This window comes from Alosa pseudoharengus, unplaced genomic scaffold (assembly GCF_046254945.1).
Source record: "Alosa pseudoharengus isolate Yale_2024_CS ecotype anadromous, Long Island Sound unplaced genomic scaffold, YU_APseudo_1.1 YU_APseudo_1.1_scf_7, whole genome shotgun sequence".
Lineage (NCBI taxonomy): Eukaryota > Metazoa > Chordata > Actinopteri > Clupeiformes > Clupeidae > Alosa > Alosa pseudoharengus.
Window position 1 is genome coordinate 14,981,376 of NW_027468859.1, and position 14,421 is coordinate 14,995,796.

The window sequence follows — 14,421 nt, forward strand, 5'->3', positions numbered from 1 at the left end:
TGTCCACAAACAAGGTAACATTACATGATTTCATACAAATAGTAGACTATTGTACAATTTCTGTTAAGCAATTTGTGTTTCTCCGGGTAGGGGGAGAGCGAAGCTGCAAGGCTGGAGGTGAGCACCTCACAGTACAACTGTATGACAGTGACGTTCAGGGACTGTCCACTGCATGGCTGGACTTACATGGTCTCTTGGTGGCAACGGTCGGTGGCATCTCACTGACAGTACGAGCTGTACCAGATTGCAAAACAGAGAAACTATTATTACTTTATAAAATTGTTCATTTGAAATGGCAGTGGTCATTGTAAAACAAATTCTGAATAATGTACACCAGATATGCATACCAAAACACATTATCTATTCATTCATCGTCTTTACTTTAATTCCATAGATTCAATTTCAATTTTCAATTTATTGTGCTTATAGAGCGCCAAAACATAACACATGTATCATGGCGCTTTACAGAATGTAGGCAATCAGAGAAAGAAGGAAAGAAAGGAAGAAAAGGAAAGCAAGAGAGAGGCCCATGGGTAACAGGGGCGAGGAAAAACTCCCTAGAATTGGAGATATATATAGGAAGAAACCTCGAGCAGATCCACGACTCAAGGGCCTGACCCATCTGCCTAGGGTCAGTACATGACAGTAAGGTCTGTATACATGACAAATGCATATGATAGTCGGGTGTAGAGAATAAGACATGGTGTTAAGCACTTGAGCTGAAAGTTACAAGAGGTGGGATGATTACGTATCCGTTATGGTAATTCGTTATTCCTGATTTAGTGACAGAAAGTTCAATAGTCCAGCGTTGGGATTGTCCAGGGGAAGGGAGTTTTCGAGGGGCATGTGGTGGGTTGGTGGATGGGCCAGTCCTTACACACACACCCTTTACTCCTCCCTCACAGACTAAGGTATTTTACTGTCTTGGCATCAGCGTCATCATTCCAAGCACCCCCACCTCCGCCCCCCCCCCCCCATCATAGTACCTGTAACTCCCACAGTCTTGTTAATGCTGGCGGTCTCTCCCGTGGTTGGATTCGTAGCCTCGCAGTTGAGGATTTGTGGCATAAATCCTCCAGCAGTGAAGTCGATCCCATTGCCATGGAGAATCTGGCCATTCACATTCCAGGTGTACGTGCAGTATGGGTAGCATTCAGCAGAGCACAAGAAAGTGGACTTGACTCCCTCTGTGACCACATCTGCCCCGGAGATCTTTAAAGACCGAGGCCCATCTGTTTAACACAAGACATTAAAAAGTCTCACAATGATACCAGGCAAGGCAAATATAGACAATAATATACAGTATATACAGTAATAATATATATATTATTAACATATATATAAATGCAAACCGTTCACACATAAGCGTTCACAGATAAGACAAAAGATGACTGAAGATCAGTGATTGTGCATTGCTTAGCTGAACTCACATGGTTTGTTGTTCGTGGTGTTCTCAGCAGACTCTGTAACACATCACATACCATCCATTATCATCCACAAACTCGGAGATATGTCAGTTGAAACCACCTCCCCGGCTTTCCGTTACATTTGATTCATTCATAGAATTCAATTCATTGATCATTAGCCCATTAATGTCTATAGTCGAAGTTTAAAGGAAAAGGTCATTAGTTCATCTGAATGCATTCTTTCCTATGATGTTCATAGAAATGCATTGAAAGTCATTGTCATGGAGCTACATTTCTCATCAATTGTACCTTCAACCAAATAGTAAAATCTTTTTTTACAATAAATGTTTACTTAAAAGTGCTCTAAGCAATGTTGAGCATCACCAGTGTTGCTGTTTTTGGAGCCTGGGCTGTCCACAGAGACCGTATTCTTTTACAGTGTCAGGGCACAGGCAGCTAGCGGATGGTGAGGTGATGTTTGCAGTATGTGACAAAAAATGTTTTAGCTTAGAAACCGTGTAACATCGCTTAGAGCAACTTTAAGGCACTGTGGCATAAATTCTTTGGCCATGTGATCACAGGAACCTGTATTTCCATATGTGTTTTTAGGAGTTGTGTAACCCCATGTGACCAACAACTAAAAATAGTATGTTAACATAAATGACTGTATCTTAGAACTAAGTTACATCAAGTGGCTGGTTCTGTTGGATTCAGGAGAAGTTGTGTCTTATATGTTGAATATGTTTCAGTGCAAATCTGACATTTATAATGTCAAATGATTGTTGAACCTTTTGTGATTATTTGCATTGTTTTTTTATTAAGCACAACTTTGACTACCAATTATGGCATGATAGATACGGTATGTGCAATCACAATGTTTAGTTTTGCCACGTATAGTCTCACACCAAATATCAAGTCAATTCCACTTATAGAACTTAATCTGTGGGCCTTTTCCTTGATCAACTATTTTTAGTTGTTAGTCATTAATGGGTTAGTCTGCAATGACTTACTGTTCACTATTACAGTCTATTGAAGAAGAGCCCTTGCGCAGAACACAAGAACTCATCCCTCACAGGCTGAGCTATTTTGCTCTCTTAGCATCAGCCTCACCACTCAGGAAAGGCCCGGTCCACCACACACCACTGTACCTGTAACGTCCACAATCTTTTTAGCACTGGCCGTCTTCCCTGTGGCGGGATTTTTAGCCTCGCAAACGAGGACTTGTGGCGCTGAAGGTCCGTGCATAACAACGTCCAGCTCGTTTCCATGTAGTATCTGCCCGTTCACATTAAAGGTGTATGTGCAGGGCGGGGAGCAATCAGCAGAACACTCAAAAGTGTATTTAACCCCCACTGTCATCACATCCATCCCTGTGATCTCCACAGACGTGGGCCCCTCTTTAACCACTGTTAACAAAAACAGCAGAAGGTTCTTTTAAAAGCATAACTAGTGACCTGGTAGACATCACTGCACACACAACATATGCATAAACAAATAGCAGACATCTACATTCATTATCATTCTTTATTTTAATAACATAACTGTGCTCAATAAGCCAGTCTTTATACACACCCTTAATTAATGTATTCTCTATTGCATTTTCTTAGCTGATCTAATGTAATACCTTTTTTTATTTAAATGCAGTTTAGCTTATTACTTTCATTTATTTATTCATGCTTCAATTTTCTTATTTGTTTTACCCACATTACGATTTATCCTTACTTTTTTATTCATTTTACCTATCTTACCACTTTTACTACAGTATATTTTAATGGGTTTTTTTATGTTACTGTTATCTTTCATTTTTATTTTTGTTTTATCTCACTTATTTTTTTACATTTACCTTATTTATTGTTTTTTATGTTTTCATATTTCTTATTCATTTTACTGCTTTTACTATAGTTTAAATGTTGTGATTTGCTTGCTGATTCCCACTGATGATGTAAAGCACACTGAACTGCTTTGGTAAAAAATGTGCTATATAAATAAAATGGCCTTGCCTTGCCTTTACTCTTCCCTTATTGACTGAGGTATTTCATTCCTGTCTTAACAGTTTCATAATAAAACTACATATCACACAACACAGTACCTTCCACTTGCACAGTCTTCTTAACATCGGCAGTCTCTCCTGTTGCAGGATTCTTAGCCACACAGTTGAGGACCTGTGGCGGCGTATATCCAGGAACAGAAAAGTCAATCCCGCTTCCTTGCACTGTCTGTCCATCCACATTCCAAGTGTACGTGCAGGGTGGGTAGCATTCTGCAGAACACTCAAAACTGTACGAGACTCCTATCTTCATCTCATCCGTCCCTGAGATCTGTGCAGACTGGGGTCCATCTGTTTAAAACACATCAAAAATAGATTTTTAAGACACATTTCATGAACTTGTCATGCAAAATATCCAATATAAACAGGCATAAATATTTGCCCCTTGTATATATGTAAATAAAAATGTATTTTCTTTTTTTACCACCACAATTATGCATGCAGTGACTTGAAATAAAAGCAAATACAGCACAACTGCATGATGTTCAGTGTTTACTTGCTTGACTGACACTCATATGGTTTCTGGGCGGCAGTAGCTCCTGTAACATAAAAAAAAACTTCCATTATCCACAATGTACACATCAAAACAGTGAGATTCCGTCACTTCAAACTTTTTCCCCAAACCTACCTGCCAGGAAGGCGGACAGCAGAAAGAGACAGGCTGTTTGGGACATCGTTGTGCACCGACGACCTGGATGTAACCTCTCCTCCAGAACTTGTACCTGTCCTTATTTACATATATATCCCTATCAATCCCAAGCACAGTTGTATCAGAGATAGGAACAATGACTTTATCGCTCACTAGTTTTCAACTGATAATGATAAGTCAAGCTCCTTTAAAAAGCTCAGAAGGCATTCAGTGGAAAGCAAATCGTATCTTTTTCTTGCCTATCTAAACACAAGCTATACAATTTTATCTAAGATGTCCATTGTCCTCTCAGCAGTGCCAAGGGCTTGCTATACTTTCACACAAAGGACACTCCTTCTATAGTTGTGTGTGATAAGGTATTATGCAGAGTCTAATTGTTATTCGCTGAAGAAAAGAAAACATAGGTCACATAATATTGGGTGGGTCTGTCACATTTTATGTTTACACCACAGATAATCAAATTCCCTTCCTTGGCCTTGTTCTCGGCGAAAAAAAGGGTGTCACCAACTCCCTGTGTATTAAGGGGTTCTTGTCTGACAAGAGAAAGGGATTAAAACAAATACACTCATACACAAACACATATATATTTTCAGTGTGTGTTAATGACAGTCAATGTGTTTGTAAAGACATATTAGGAACAAATATATTCATGTAGTTAGCACTTTCAAGCCAAAAGCAGTCTGTACCAGCTTACACACGCACATAGATACAGGCACAAATGTGCAGTCTTACACACGTGCACACATACACACACACCAAGGCTACAGTATGTTTTCTGGAAGAATACACAAAACAAAACAGCCATGCTGAGTGCTTCCTAATACCATGGCATTCTCCTAAGCCATAAACTTCAGTAGCCTAAATGCAATGATGCCTGTTTCATTACTTTGATAATGTTTAGGCTGCTGATATTACATTACATTGCACAGGTTACGTTTCCCACTGTAATAGGGTCGGCTATGTATGTGACTAGCAGCTTATTATGACCGCCATGCTAGTGCAGCAGCGGTCATAGGTTTAGTTCGTTTATTTTCTTCTGGATTTTTTTTTCTTCAGTAATTTTGTGTCAACAATTCCCAGGACACTGAAAGACCAGGCTGCACAAAACTTGGTGGGCATGCAGCTCCACAATTCATAATTCCTGTGGGCAGCTCCTATAATTGCTGTCGAAAACCCCTAATGGCAGTATACTTATGCAATGCATACACACACATTTGGGTGTCACCATGTTTTGTCACTTGGTGCACACTTTTTGTAGTGAAGCACACACGTTTGCATACAAAAATACAGTTACACACATACACACACACCCGCATGCCATACACACAGGCAGCACACACATGTTTAAGCACTTCAAACAATTCAGACTGTGTATATTGTTGTGTTGTATTCTTAAACAATCATTAACCAAGGGGAGAACATATGTGACTTGATTTGAGTTATTGAGAGGATGTGGGAAGTAGGACTTTCAGTTTGCAAACAGTTGCTGGAGTAAGGTATGGAGAGCTTTGGAACGTGCTTCATTTTCTTTGAGTAGCAAGTGTCACCATGCGGCGAACATATGCAGCACGTCTAGTTAATGAACACATTCATTAGGCGGCTCGAGACCAATTATGTAAGTGGCTGTCATGTCGGGTGGCATCATCATGAGTGGGAGGCGGCTCCACCGTTAACGCGCAAGATCCTCAGGATGCACCTGAGGGACTCAATTACAGCGCATGCTAGCAACAATTTCTATGTAAGACAGACATCGACCCATGGACAACGGAGAATAACAACATCGAGTAAATGTTGTTTACATTATTCAAAAATATATATTTGAGTGCTTTTGGGATATTTTACATCGGCAGATGTGGCAGACTATACGTGAGTGTCATTATTTTAGAAGTATATGCTGGACAAGTTTGTAGCTTAATGTATTTCGTTCTATCTATTTGTTTTCTAATAAGATCCTGTAAATAGATGGTTGAACTAGCTTGGTTTAAAATATATATTTTTTTATGCGTGTCACCCATCGAACAGGTATACATTTGTCTCAAAGGTTCCTATTCCTTCAGTTACTGAAAATAATTAAGAATTGCAACATAATGTGATATGTTTGTCGCAGGTTTGCAGTTTATGGTTAGAACATCTGACAGGAGAGATTTAGGAGAGTATTAAAGCGTCTTAGATGTTACCATTCACCATGGAAACAACCAGCTGCAGGTAGCGCCAGGTAGCAGGCGCGCGCGTGAGTGGGCACTGGGGGCTCCTTCAAGCATCGATGAAGATCAGCATGCCGTGTCCCCCACATGTCATCCTCCAGAGGAGCGGGAAGTTGGATCAGGCTAAGATAGAGAATGCGCATTAGCTTTACAAACAAATCTGACATGGATTCGGTAAACGCGCTAGTTATGTATTCAGAGAAGTCACTTTCTGACTTTGGGCTGTGTACAGATACCAGACCGCCTGTCTGGCAAATGTTGGCTAATTTGTGGTGATCAGATGCGGATGTATAGACGGCACTCTGGATAGCGGGAACCTAACGAGATACTCTGGATAGCGGCACTCAGGAGAGAGCACAACTTCTTTTGAATCTGGGATGGCAACAGCCGGACCAATCTGACCAAGTATTTCTAACTCATAACAAGCGGAACATCACGTCTTCATCTGGGAATTAGCCAAAATGTCTCTGAACCGAGTTTTCACAGAAACGGAACAACCTGGCGCTTTAACAAGCTGCTCTATTGCACGTCCATCAGAACAAGTTGCGGGTAGGACGCAGGAGATGACGGTGGAGAGCGAGGGTTGTGGCCGGTGTCTTCCCCGGTTCATGAGGCCCACCTTCTCCCCGGCATCTTTGGAGAAACTCTATCAGACATATTTCCAGCGGCAGCGCCAGGAGACCATGCTTGTGTTGCTGGTGTTCTCTGCGCTCTTCAACAACTACGTCATCATCATGAGTGCCGTGTTGTATACAGCAGACAAGCGTGGGACGTTGGTAGCAGCTGCGGTGGGACTAGCTGTGGACTTCGCGCTCTACTACCTCTGCCGTTTTCGTCCAGTGAAGAGCAGAGCCGCCCGCGGGCTCATGCCCTGTGCCATCTGGCTGCTGATCACGGTGCACATACTTCTCTACCTGGGCCTCAACTTCGCGGGCTTCATGCAGGACGGGGACGTGGTCGGGTGGCAGGTGTTCTTCAGCTTCTCCTTCTTCCTGACGCTGCCGCTGCGCGTGTCCGTCATTCTGCTGCTGACGCTCACTTCGTGCGCCGTGCACACGGCTGTGCTGGCCGTCACCCTGGCCCTGCACCACCCTGGGAAACAGCAAGCTACTGTAATCGTCAGACAGGTGAGAATTGCAGTTGGTGGTGAGCCTATGTGTGTGTGTGAGTGTGTGTGTGTGTGTGTGTGTGTGGGGGGGGGGGGGGGGTCTGGATGGTGTAGGTGGGGGGTGGGGGGGGGGGGGGGTGGGGGCTGTCCATGCATGACCCAGGCCCAAACACATTTCCCCCTTTCCAAACCTCCACTCACTTTCTGTTGTGGAATGCATGTTTCATCAACTGGCTCTCTGCATTTGGTACCCTGTTCTGTGAGCTGTCATACTTTGTGTGTGTGTGTGTCGCAGCTCTTTGCTGACTGGATGCTGTATGCTGGTGCGGTGTGTGTGGGGGTGGTCTCCTACTTCATGGCTGACCGGCGCTACAGACGAGCCTTCATGGAGGCGCGACAGTCCCTGGAGGTCAGCCTCACACTTGAAGACCAGAGCCAACAACAGGTCAGACAACACACTCACAAACACATACCCAAACCACCACCACCACACTTTGCAGTGCAAAGGTATTTGGCACTTATGAAAAAACGGCAGTATTAGATTTGTCTGTAAAGCAACCTTTAATGTTTATTGGAATCTCTGGTAAAGTAATTTCTCTTCTCTTAGTATTCAATATGTTGACTCCCTTTAAAGCAGCTCCTAGTCTTCCCTGGTGGCATCTCATAATGTTGAAGAGTACAAAGGGACAGGTTTCCCAGGGCCTTTGAAATAAAAAGAGCTAAAATCTAAATTTTAGAGACTTGATAAAAACAAGATGATATTTTTTTCCTGTAACGCTCCTGCATTGATCCGTATGGATTTCTTTGGTTCTCACCATCCACCTCGCTGCCTATGAGGGTAAGATAAACATGGGTCTTTGTCCAGGCAAATTTGTCACAATTCATGTTGATTGGAACTTCAAAATTATCCTTTTAACTAATACAGTAATTTTCAGGCAAGCACCTATTTTTCTATTGACATTCCCTGACTTACAGAGGTGAACACACTTTCTCTGTATTTAAGTTCAGTATCTACTTTCTTTAAAATCTTTAAAAATCCATTTGAATCAACAATTAACCACCATTATCTTCCTCTGAAGCAAGGGAGAGGGTCTTAGATATGAGAATGAGACTACTAAGTAGTTGCAAGATTGTGGGAAGGTTTATTAAAGCAGAAGAATGTTGAAGAATGACTAGGGCATTTGACCAAAGTCCTTTTAGGCAAGTCCCTCCATATTGCAACGCTTTTTGGGCACTTATCGGGCATCTATTTCGGCAGAAATGCGCTAGCGCAAGGCTTCACGACACCAATCTTGCTCCAGCGACGAGATCACAACACATGATTGGAACGATGTCTTCACAACACACCACATTATTTGCTCAATGTATTCACAACACAGCACATGATTGGCTCAATGTATTCACATGTCGACGATTTGCCGCGGAAGGGGTGTGATATACGTAGACAACTGCCATATTGGCGTTACAAACTAACCCCACACATTTCTATGGAGGATTTTTGAGTGGTGTGTCTCCTCATTAGAAAGTCTCTGGTTTGACCGCTATGTTGCCTATTTTTACGTCAGTGAAACAGGAAGTCATGAATTGCTACTTGAAAGTTCCTAAACACTCGGAATAACATGAATAAATCAAATATAAATGGAAAGAAATATGATTCATTTAATTTTCTAGGGGTGCCAATAATTGTGGCAAAAAAATGTGTGTATGTGTGTGTGTGAGAGGGTTTCTGAGATTAGTTTCTTACTGTTACAAGCAAACTAAGTTTGGTAAACTAACTATGGTACAGAAAGTAAACAAAAAAAATGTACACAGGAAGTACTTAAGGCTGAGAGGAGGAGAGGAGGGAAGGAGGTGTGTGTGTCTAAGAAGGGACAGGAGAAGATTTTGAGAGTGGTGGAGGAAGCACTTTGGCTAATTGGTCTCTCAGGTGAGCTTCCTCCAGTCTTTACCTGAGAGAGACTGCAGGAACACAGTGCTGTCATTATAAGTGTGTGTGTGTGTGTGTGTGTGTGTGTGTGTGTGTGTGCCACTCCCTGTGCCTCTCCTGCCAGACTAATATGCTCATTACTCAGACATAATGACCTTGCAGTTCATCACCCACACACACACACACACTGACTGACTATGAAGTATATATTTTCTCTTAAAAATGCTGTAGGCTACGTTTATCAGGTACGTTTATCAATAAGAAACGAAGGGGAGTGCACCCTCACCCCCCACTCCACCTCAAACTGATGCTATTTGTGGATGCCCTGAGAGAGTGGGCTTTTGGGAGAAGGAGGCAGCCAACCAATCAGAAGTCATTGAATTGCATCATGTAACCATAGTGATGAGGCTCTTGAGAGGCCTACACTCTCACTTTTCCTCCTCTATCTCTGTTATTTCTTTCTTTATTTTTCTGTCTGTCTCTCATTCTCTCTTTTTCTGTCTGAAAGATTCTTTAACGTATAAATACAGACCTAACAAATGTGTACACAGAAGCATGATACACACATACACAGTACACACACAGGTATGCCCACTCAAATGCAGACAAACCACATTAGATTGTTTAGTCCAATCAAATTCTGCCAAAACATAACATAGGTGTGTGTGTCTTTTTATATGTTTTAATGTGTCTGTATGTGTGTGTGTGTGTGTGTGTGTGTGTGTGTGTGTGTGTGTGTGTACTATACATTGTGTGTGTGTGCTTGTGCATGCATGTGCAGGAGGAGCTACTGTTGTCCATTCTGCCCAAACATATAGCAGATGAGATGCTTCAGGGCATGAAGGATGACAAGCCACAGAAAGACATGCAGTTCAACACCATGTACATGTACCGCCATGAGAACGTCAGGTAACGCACAAACACAGACACACACACACACACACACACACACACCAAGAAAATGAAGCGAATAAACCAATAAGTTCTCTCTGCCTCTGACTTTCTCTTCTGGTTTGTTCTCTCACTCCCTCTCTCTCTCTCTCACTCCCTCTCTATCTCTCACTCCCTCTCTCTATCTCTTTCACTCCCTCACTCTCTCTCTCTATCTGTCACTCTCTCAGTATTCTCTTTGCAGATATTGTTGGGTTCACTCAGCTGTCATCAGCCTGCAGTGCACAGGAGCTTGTCAAACTTCTCAACGAACTGTTTGCACGCTTCGACACGCTGGCTGCTGTGAGTCACACAAGCGAACACACACACACACACACACACATACACACACACACACACACACACACACACACACATATTCACACATACAAAATGGCGTTTACAAACGGAAGTTCGGGAGGAGCGTGACAGAATTTGCCACGCCTCCTTCTTCATTCAGTCAGGTTATTTATTCGCAGTCTACCTGTCGAAGTTGCAGCATCGGTGTTACTCCACTCGCAACCCACCACCTCCCCTTACGCTTCCCGTCTTCCATAGTTAAAGAATAAGGGGGTGTACGGCGGAATCCTGCCCAACTCCTGCCTGCGCAGTCGACTCCGGCACAATTCTGCGAAGCCCTTCAGGACCATGGCCAGAGACCTCGCCAAACATGCTCTTCTATTACGCTTTTATGTATTATGCTTTTATGTCTTTATGCAAATTCAGGAATGTGAACTAGTGAACTCAAACACAGTACTCATATGTACACACACACACACACACACACACACACACACACACACACACACACACACACACAATGCACTCACATTGTACAGGTCAGGCTCTGCACATTGCTGTTTGTATCTCATCAAACCCCACCAAACACACATACAAATGTAATGCACATTAAGAGTTTGTGTGTGTGTGTGTGTGTGTTTGTGTATGTATGTGTGTGTGTTACTGTACAGGATCACCATCAGCTGAGGATAAAGATTCTGGGTGACTGTTACTACTGCATCTGTGGCCTGCCTGAGTACCGCGATGATCACGCTGCCTGCTCTATACGCATGGGCCTGGCTATGGTGAAGGCCATCTCGTGAGTCTGTCTCTCTCTCTCTCTCACACACACACACACACACACACACACACACACACACACACACACACACACAGATGACCGCTCTGCTGCTCCACACCAATGGGCCATGCTATGGTAAAAGCCATCCTTCATGTCACACACACAAACACACATACACAGACTGACATATGCACACACATATACTGGCACATAATTCAATAACAAAACACGTGTGTGTGCGTGTTTGTCTGTGTGTTAGGTATGTGCGTGAGAAGACACGTACAGAGGTGGACATGAGAGTAGGTGTGCACACCGGGACGGTGTTGGGCGGGGTTCTGGGACAGAAGCGCTGGCAGTTTGATGTCTGGTCCACCGACGTCACCGTCGCCAACAAGATGGAGTCCGGAGGAATACCGGGGTAGGATAGCTCATCTGTGTGAGTCTCTATGGATGTGTGTGTGTGTGTGTGTGTGTGTGTGTGTGTGTGTCTGTGTGAGTCTCTATGGATGTGTGTGTGTGTGTGATGGACATGTATGGTATACACTGTATATTGGGTGTGTAATGGATATGTTTGGTATGCACAGTGTGTGTGTATATACATGTGTGTGTTTTTGAATTGTATATGAAGTCTGTGTACGTGTCAATGTCATATGTTGAACTATATTTCTTTCTGTGTGTGTGTTTTGGTGGGTGGGTGTATGTGTTTGTGTGTGTGTGTGTGTGTGTGTGTGTGGGTGTGTGTGTGTGTGTGTGTGTGTGTGTGTGCGCGTATTTGTATTGGTGGGTGGGTGTATGTGTGTGTGTGTGTGTGTGTGTATGTGTGTGTATATATATGTGTGTGTGTGTGTGTGTTGGTGGGTGGGTGTATGTGTGTGCGTGTATGTGTGTGTGTGTGTGTGTGTGTGTGTGTGTGTATGTGTGTGTTTGTATGTGTGTGTATGTGTGTGTGTGTGTGTGTGTGTGTATGTGTGTGTGTGTGTGTGTTTAGGCGTGTCCACATCTCCCAGAGCACGTGGCTGTGTCTGCATGGTGAGTTTGAGGTGGAGCCGGGAAATGGCGGGGAGCGCTGTGAGTACCTGCTGGAAAAGGGCATCGAGACATACCTGGTGCTCGCTCCCGCCCAACACACACCCACACACCCCAACGGCCTGGTGAGTCACACAAACACACACACATGCACCAAACACACACACACACACACACACACACACACACACACATACACACACAGAGTGAGAGAGAGAGAGAGAGAGAGAGAGAGATGCACAGCCACAACACAGTTATATGGTTTTATCAGTGGTCTCTATGAGGGTCAATGACGTGACGCTCATTTTTTTGTGTACATATGGGTTAGATATATTTAAAATTGTTAAAATTTGAAAATAATTTGATAAATTATTTTCAAACATAATTTTCATCAAACCCTAATCTTAAAGTTTTGGATTTATTCGATTTTGAGAGTGTATTAAAATAATTTGGGTAAAAATGTCAATACGGTGTAACCACAAAAACATGAACCAAATAATTTCACTTACTTAAAAAATGTGTATTTCTCTTCAAAATCCCTTCCAAAATAATCTGGCATGATCTTGCACTAGAACTTTTCTATATTTAATAAAAGTAACGAAACCCCATTATTCTGAATGTTTTAATTAATATGGGGAATCAAGTCTGTCACATCAACCACTTGAAATGTCAAGTGGTGTAACCACCATTTAAGGAGCCATTTTGTCAGTATTATGTCAGAGGATCATGTGACAGGAAATGATGTCACAGAGAAGGACCCCTGAAGACCCTGTCTGCTGTGTGTCAAGGTTAGTAACTCTCTTAAAAATGTAACATAATTAAGTGTTTTTAGGCCATGGTCAGGCAAGTTTAGGTTGTATGTCAAATGGTATGACCTCATTAAAACATTGATAAATCATAATGATCATATTTTTTTTTAATTTAATGTAAAATCTGTGTTTGAATATTCACATAAAGGTCAAGTGTGTACATAGTTGTCCATAATAATGCCTGCAAATTTTGATTTTAGATAGAAATGTCAAATGGTGTAACCGGTTACACCATTTGACTCATTTCTGTTTTAGACCAATTTGATCAGATTCAGGGCCAAGAGTATGTCATATTTGGTGCCAGTTATATTAGTTTTATAATTTAAATAGATTAAAAACTGTTTAGCATGAACAGTAGCTTTATAGGGTTTAATTAGATTGTAATTTAGGTGATTTCTTGAAACGTCAAAGTTTTTTATTTTTAATTTAAACTTCCATAATACATTTTTTATATTTTATTATGATGTATGTTTAAATTATAAATAAATAATATAAATACATTTATTATAAATAAAGTGTACTTCTTGTCCCCCCACAGATGCCACTTACAAGCAAGGAAAAAGTGTCTCGCCATAGAGCGCGAGTGAACGCAGATCCTGCTGCAAGGGCAAATTATCTGGCCAAAAGACGGGAAAGGTAGTGCACACACAACAGCACACACACACACATGCGGACACAGGCACACAGACACACACACACACACATTTTTCATGTGAAGAATGCTAAAATAAAGTCTGAGATGTAGATAGTCTGTGGAAATGAGAGGAGTGAGAATGATTTATTATTCTAGGTATAATATCCTAATTATTTTATTTTTACATTGTATATAGCTATCAAAGGTGGAAAGGAGAGGGAAAGATTGTGAACACCCCAGTAGCAGAGCTCTCCAGACAGAATCAGGAGAAGATGAGAAAAAGGTGGAAACAGTACCAGAGACAGTATAGGGAGAAAAAAAGGGTACTGATTGATGTTCTAAACCTTACTCCCCCATCGATGAACACATCAGGAGATGACCAGCATGTTGGCCCTCCGGAACCCATAGTTAATTTTCATGATCATGATCATGATTATGTGCAGCCAAATGTAGAGGTACCACAGGCATCCTCAACCCCTTCAAAGGCAGTACAGACAACAAAGTGCAGCGCTGAAGGACAGGGAAAAGCTCAGGTCTGAACTCCGCCAACTTAAGAGAGAACTTAAGACAGCAAATTCAAAAACACAAAGGCTACAAAGG

At 42.3% G+C, this 14,421-nt stretch overlaps 1 protein-coding gene across 1 annotated transcript in view; it reads left to right on the plus strand.

Annotated features, from left to right (window-relative positions):
• The first annotated feature begins 6,719 nt into the window (after positions 1-6,719).
• LOC143110071 (adenylate cyclase type 3-like) overlaps positions 6,720-14,421 on the plus strand; it is a 20,152-nt gene continuing 12,450 nt past the window's right edge. Inside the window, exons 1-7 of the mRNA XM_076272900.1 lie at positions 6,720-7,433; positions 7,710-7,859; positions 10,123-10,250; positions 10,463-10,574; positions 11,243-11,370; positions 11,612-11,770; positions 12,341-12,562. Coding sequence (XP_076129015.1) covers positions 6,768-7,433; positions 7,710-7,859; positions 10,123-10,250; positions 10,463-10,574; positions 11,243-11,370; positions 11,612-11,770; positions 12,341-12,562 — 1,565 coding nt within the window. The 5' untranslated portion in view covers positions 6,720-6,767. The remainder of the gene's footprint in view (positions 7,434-7,709; positions 7,860-10,122; positions 10,251-10,462; positions 10,575-11,242; positions 11,371-11,611; positions 11,771-12,340; positions 12,563-14,421) is intronic.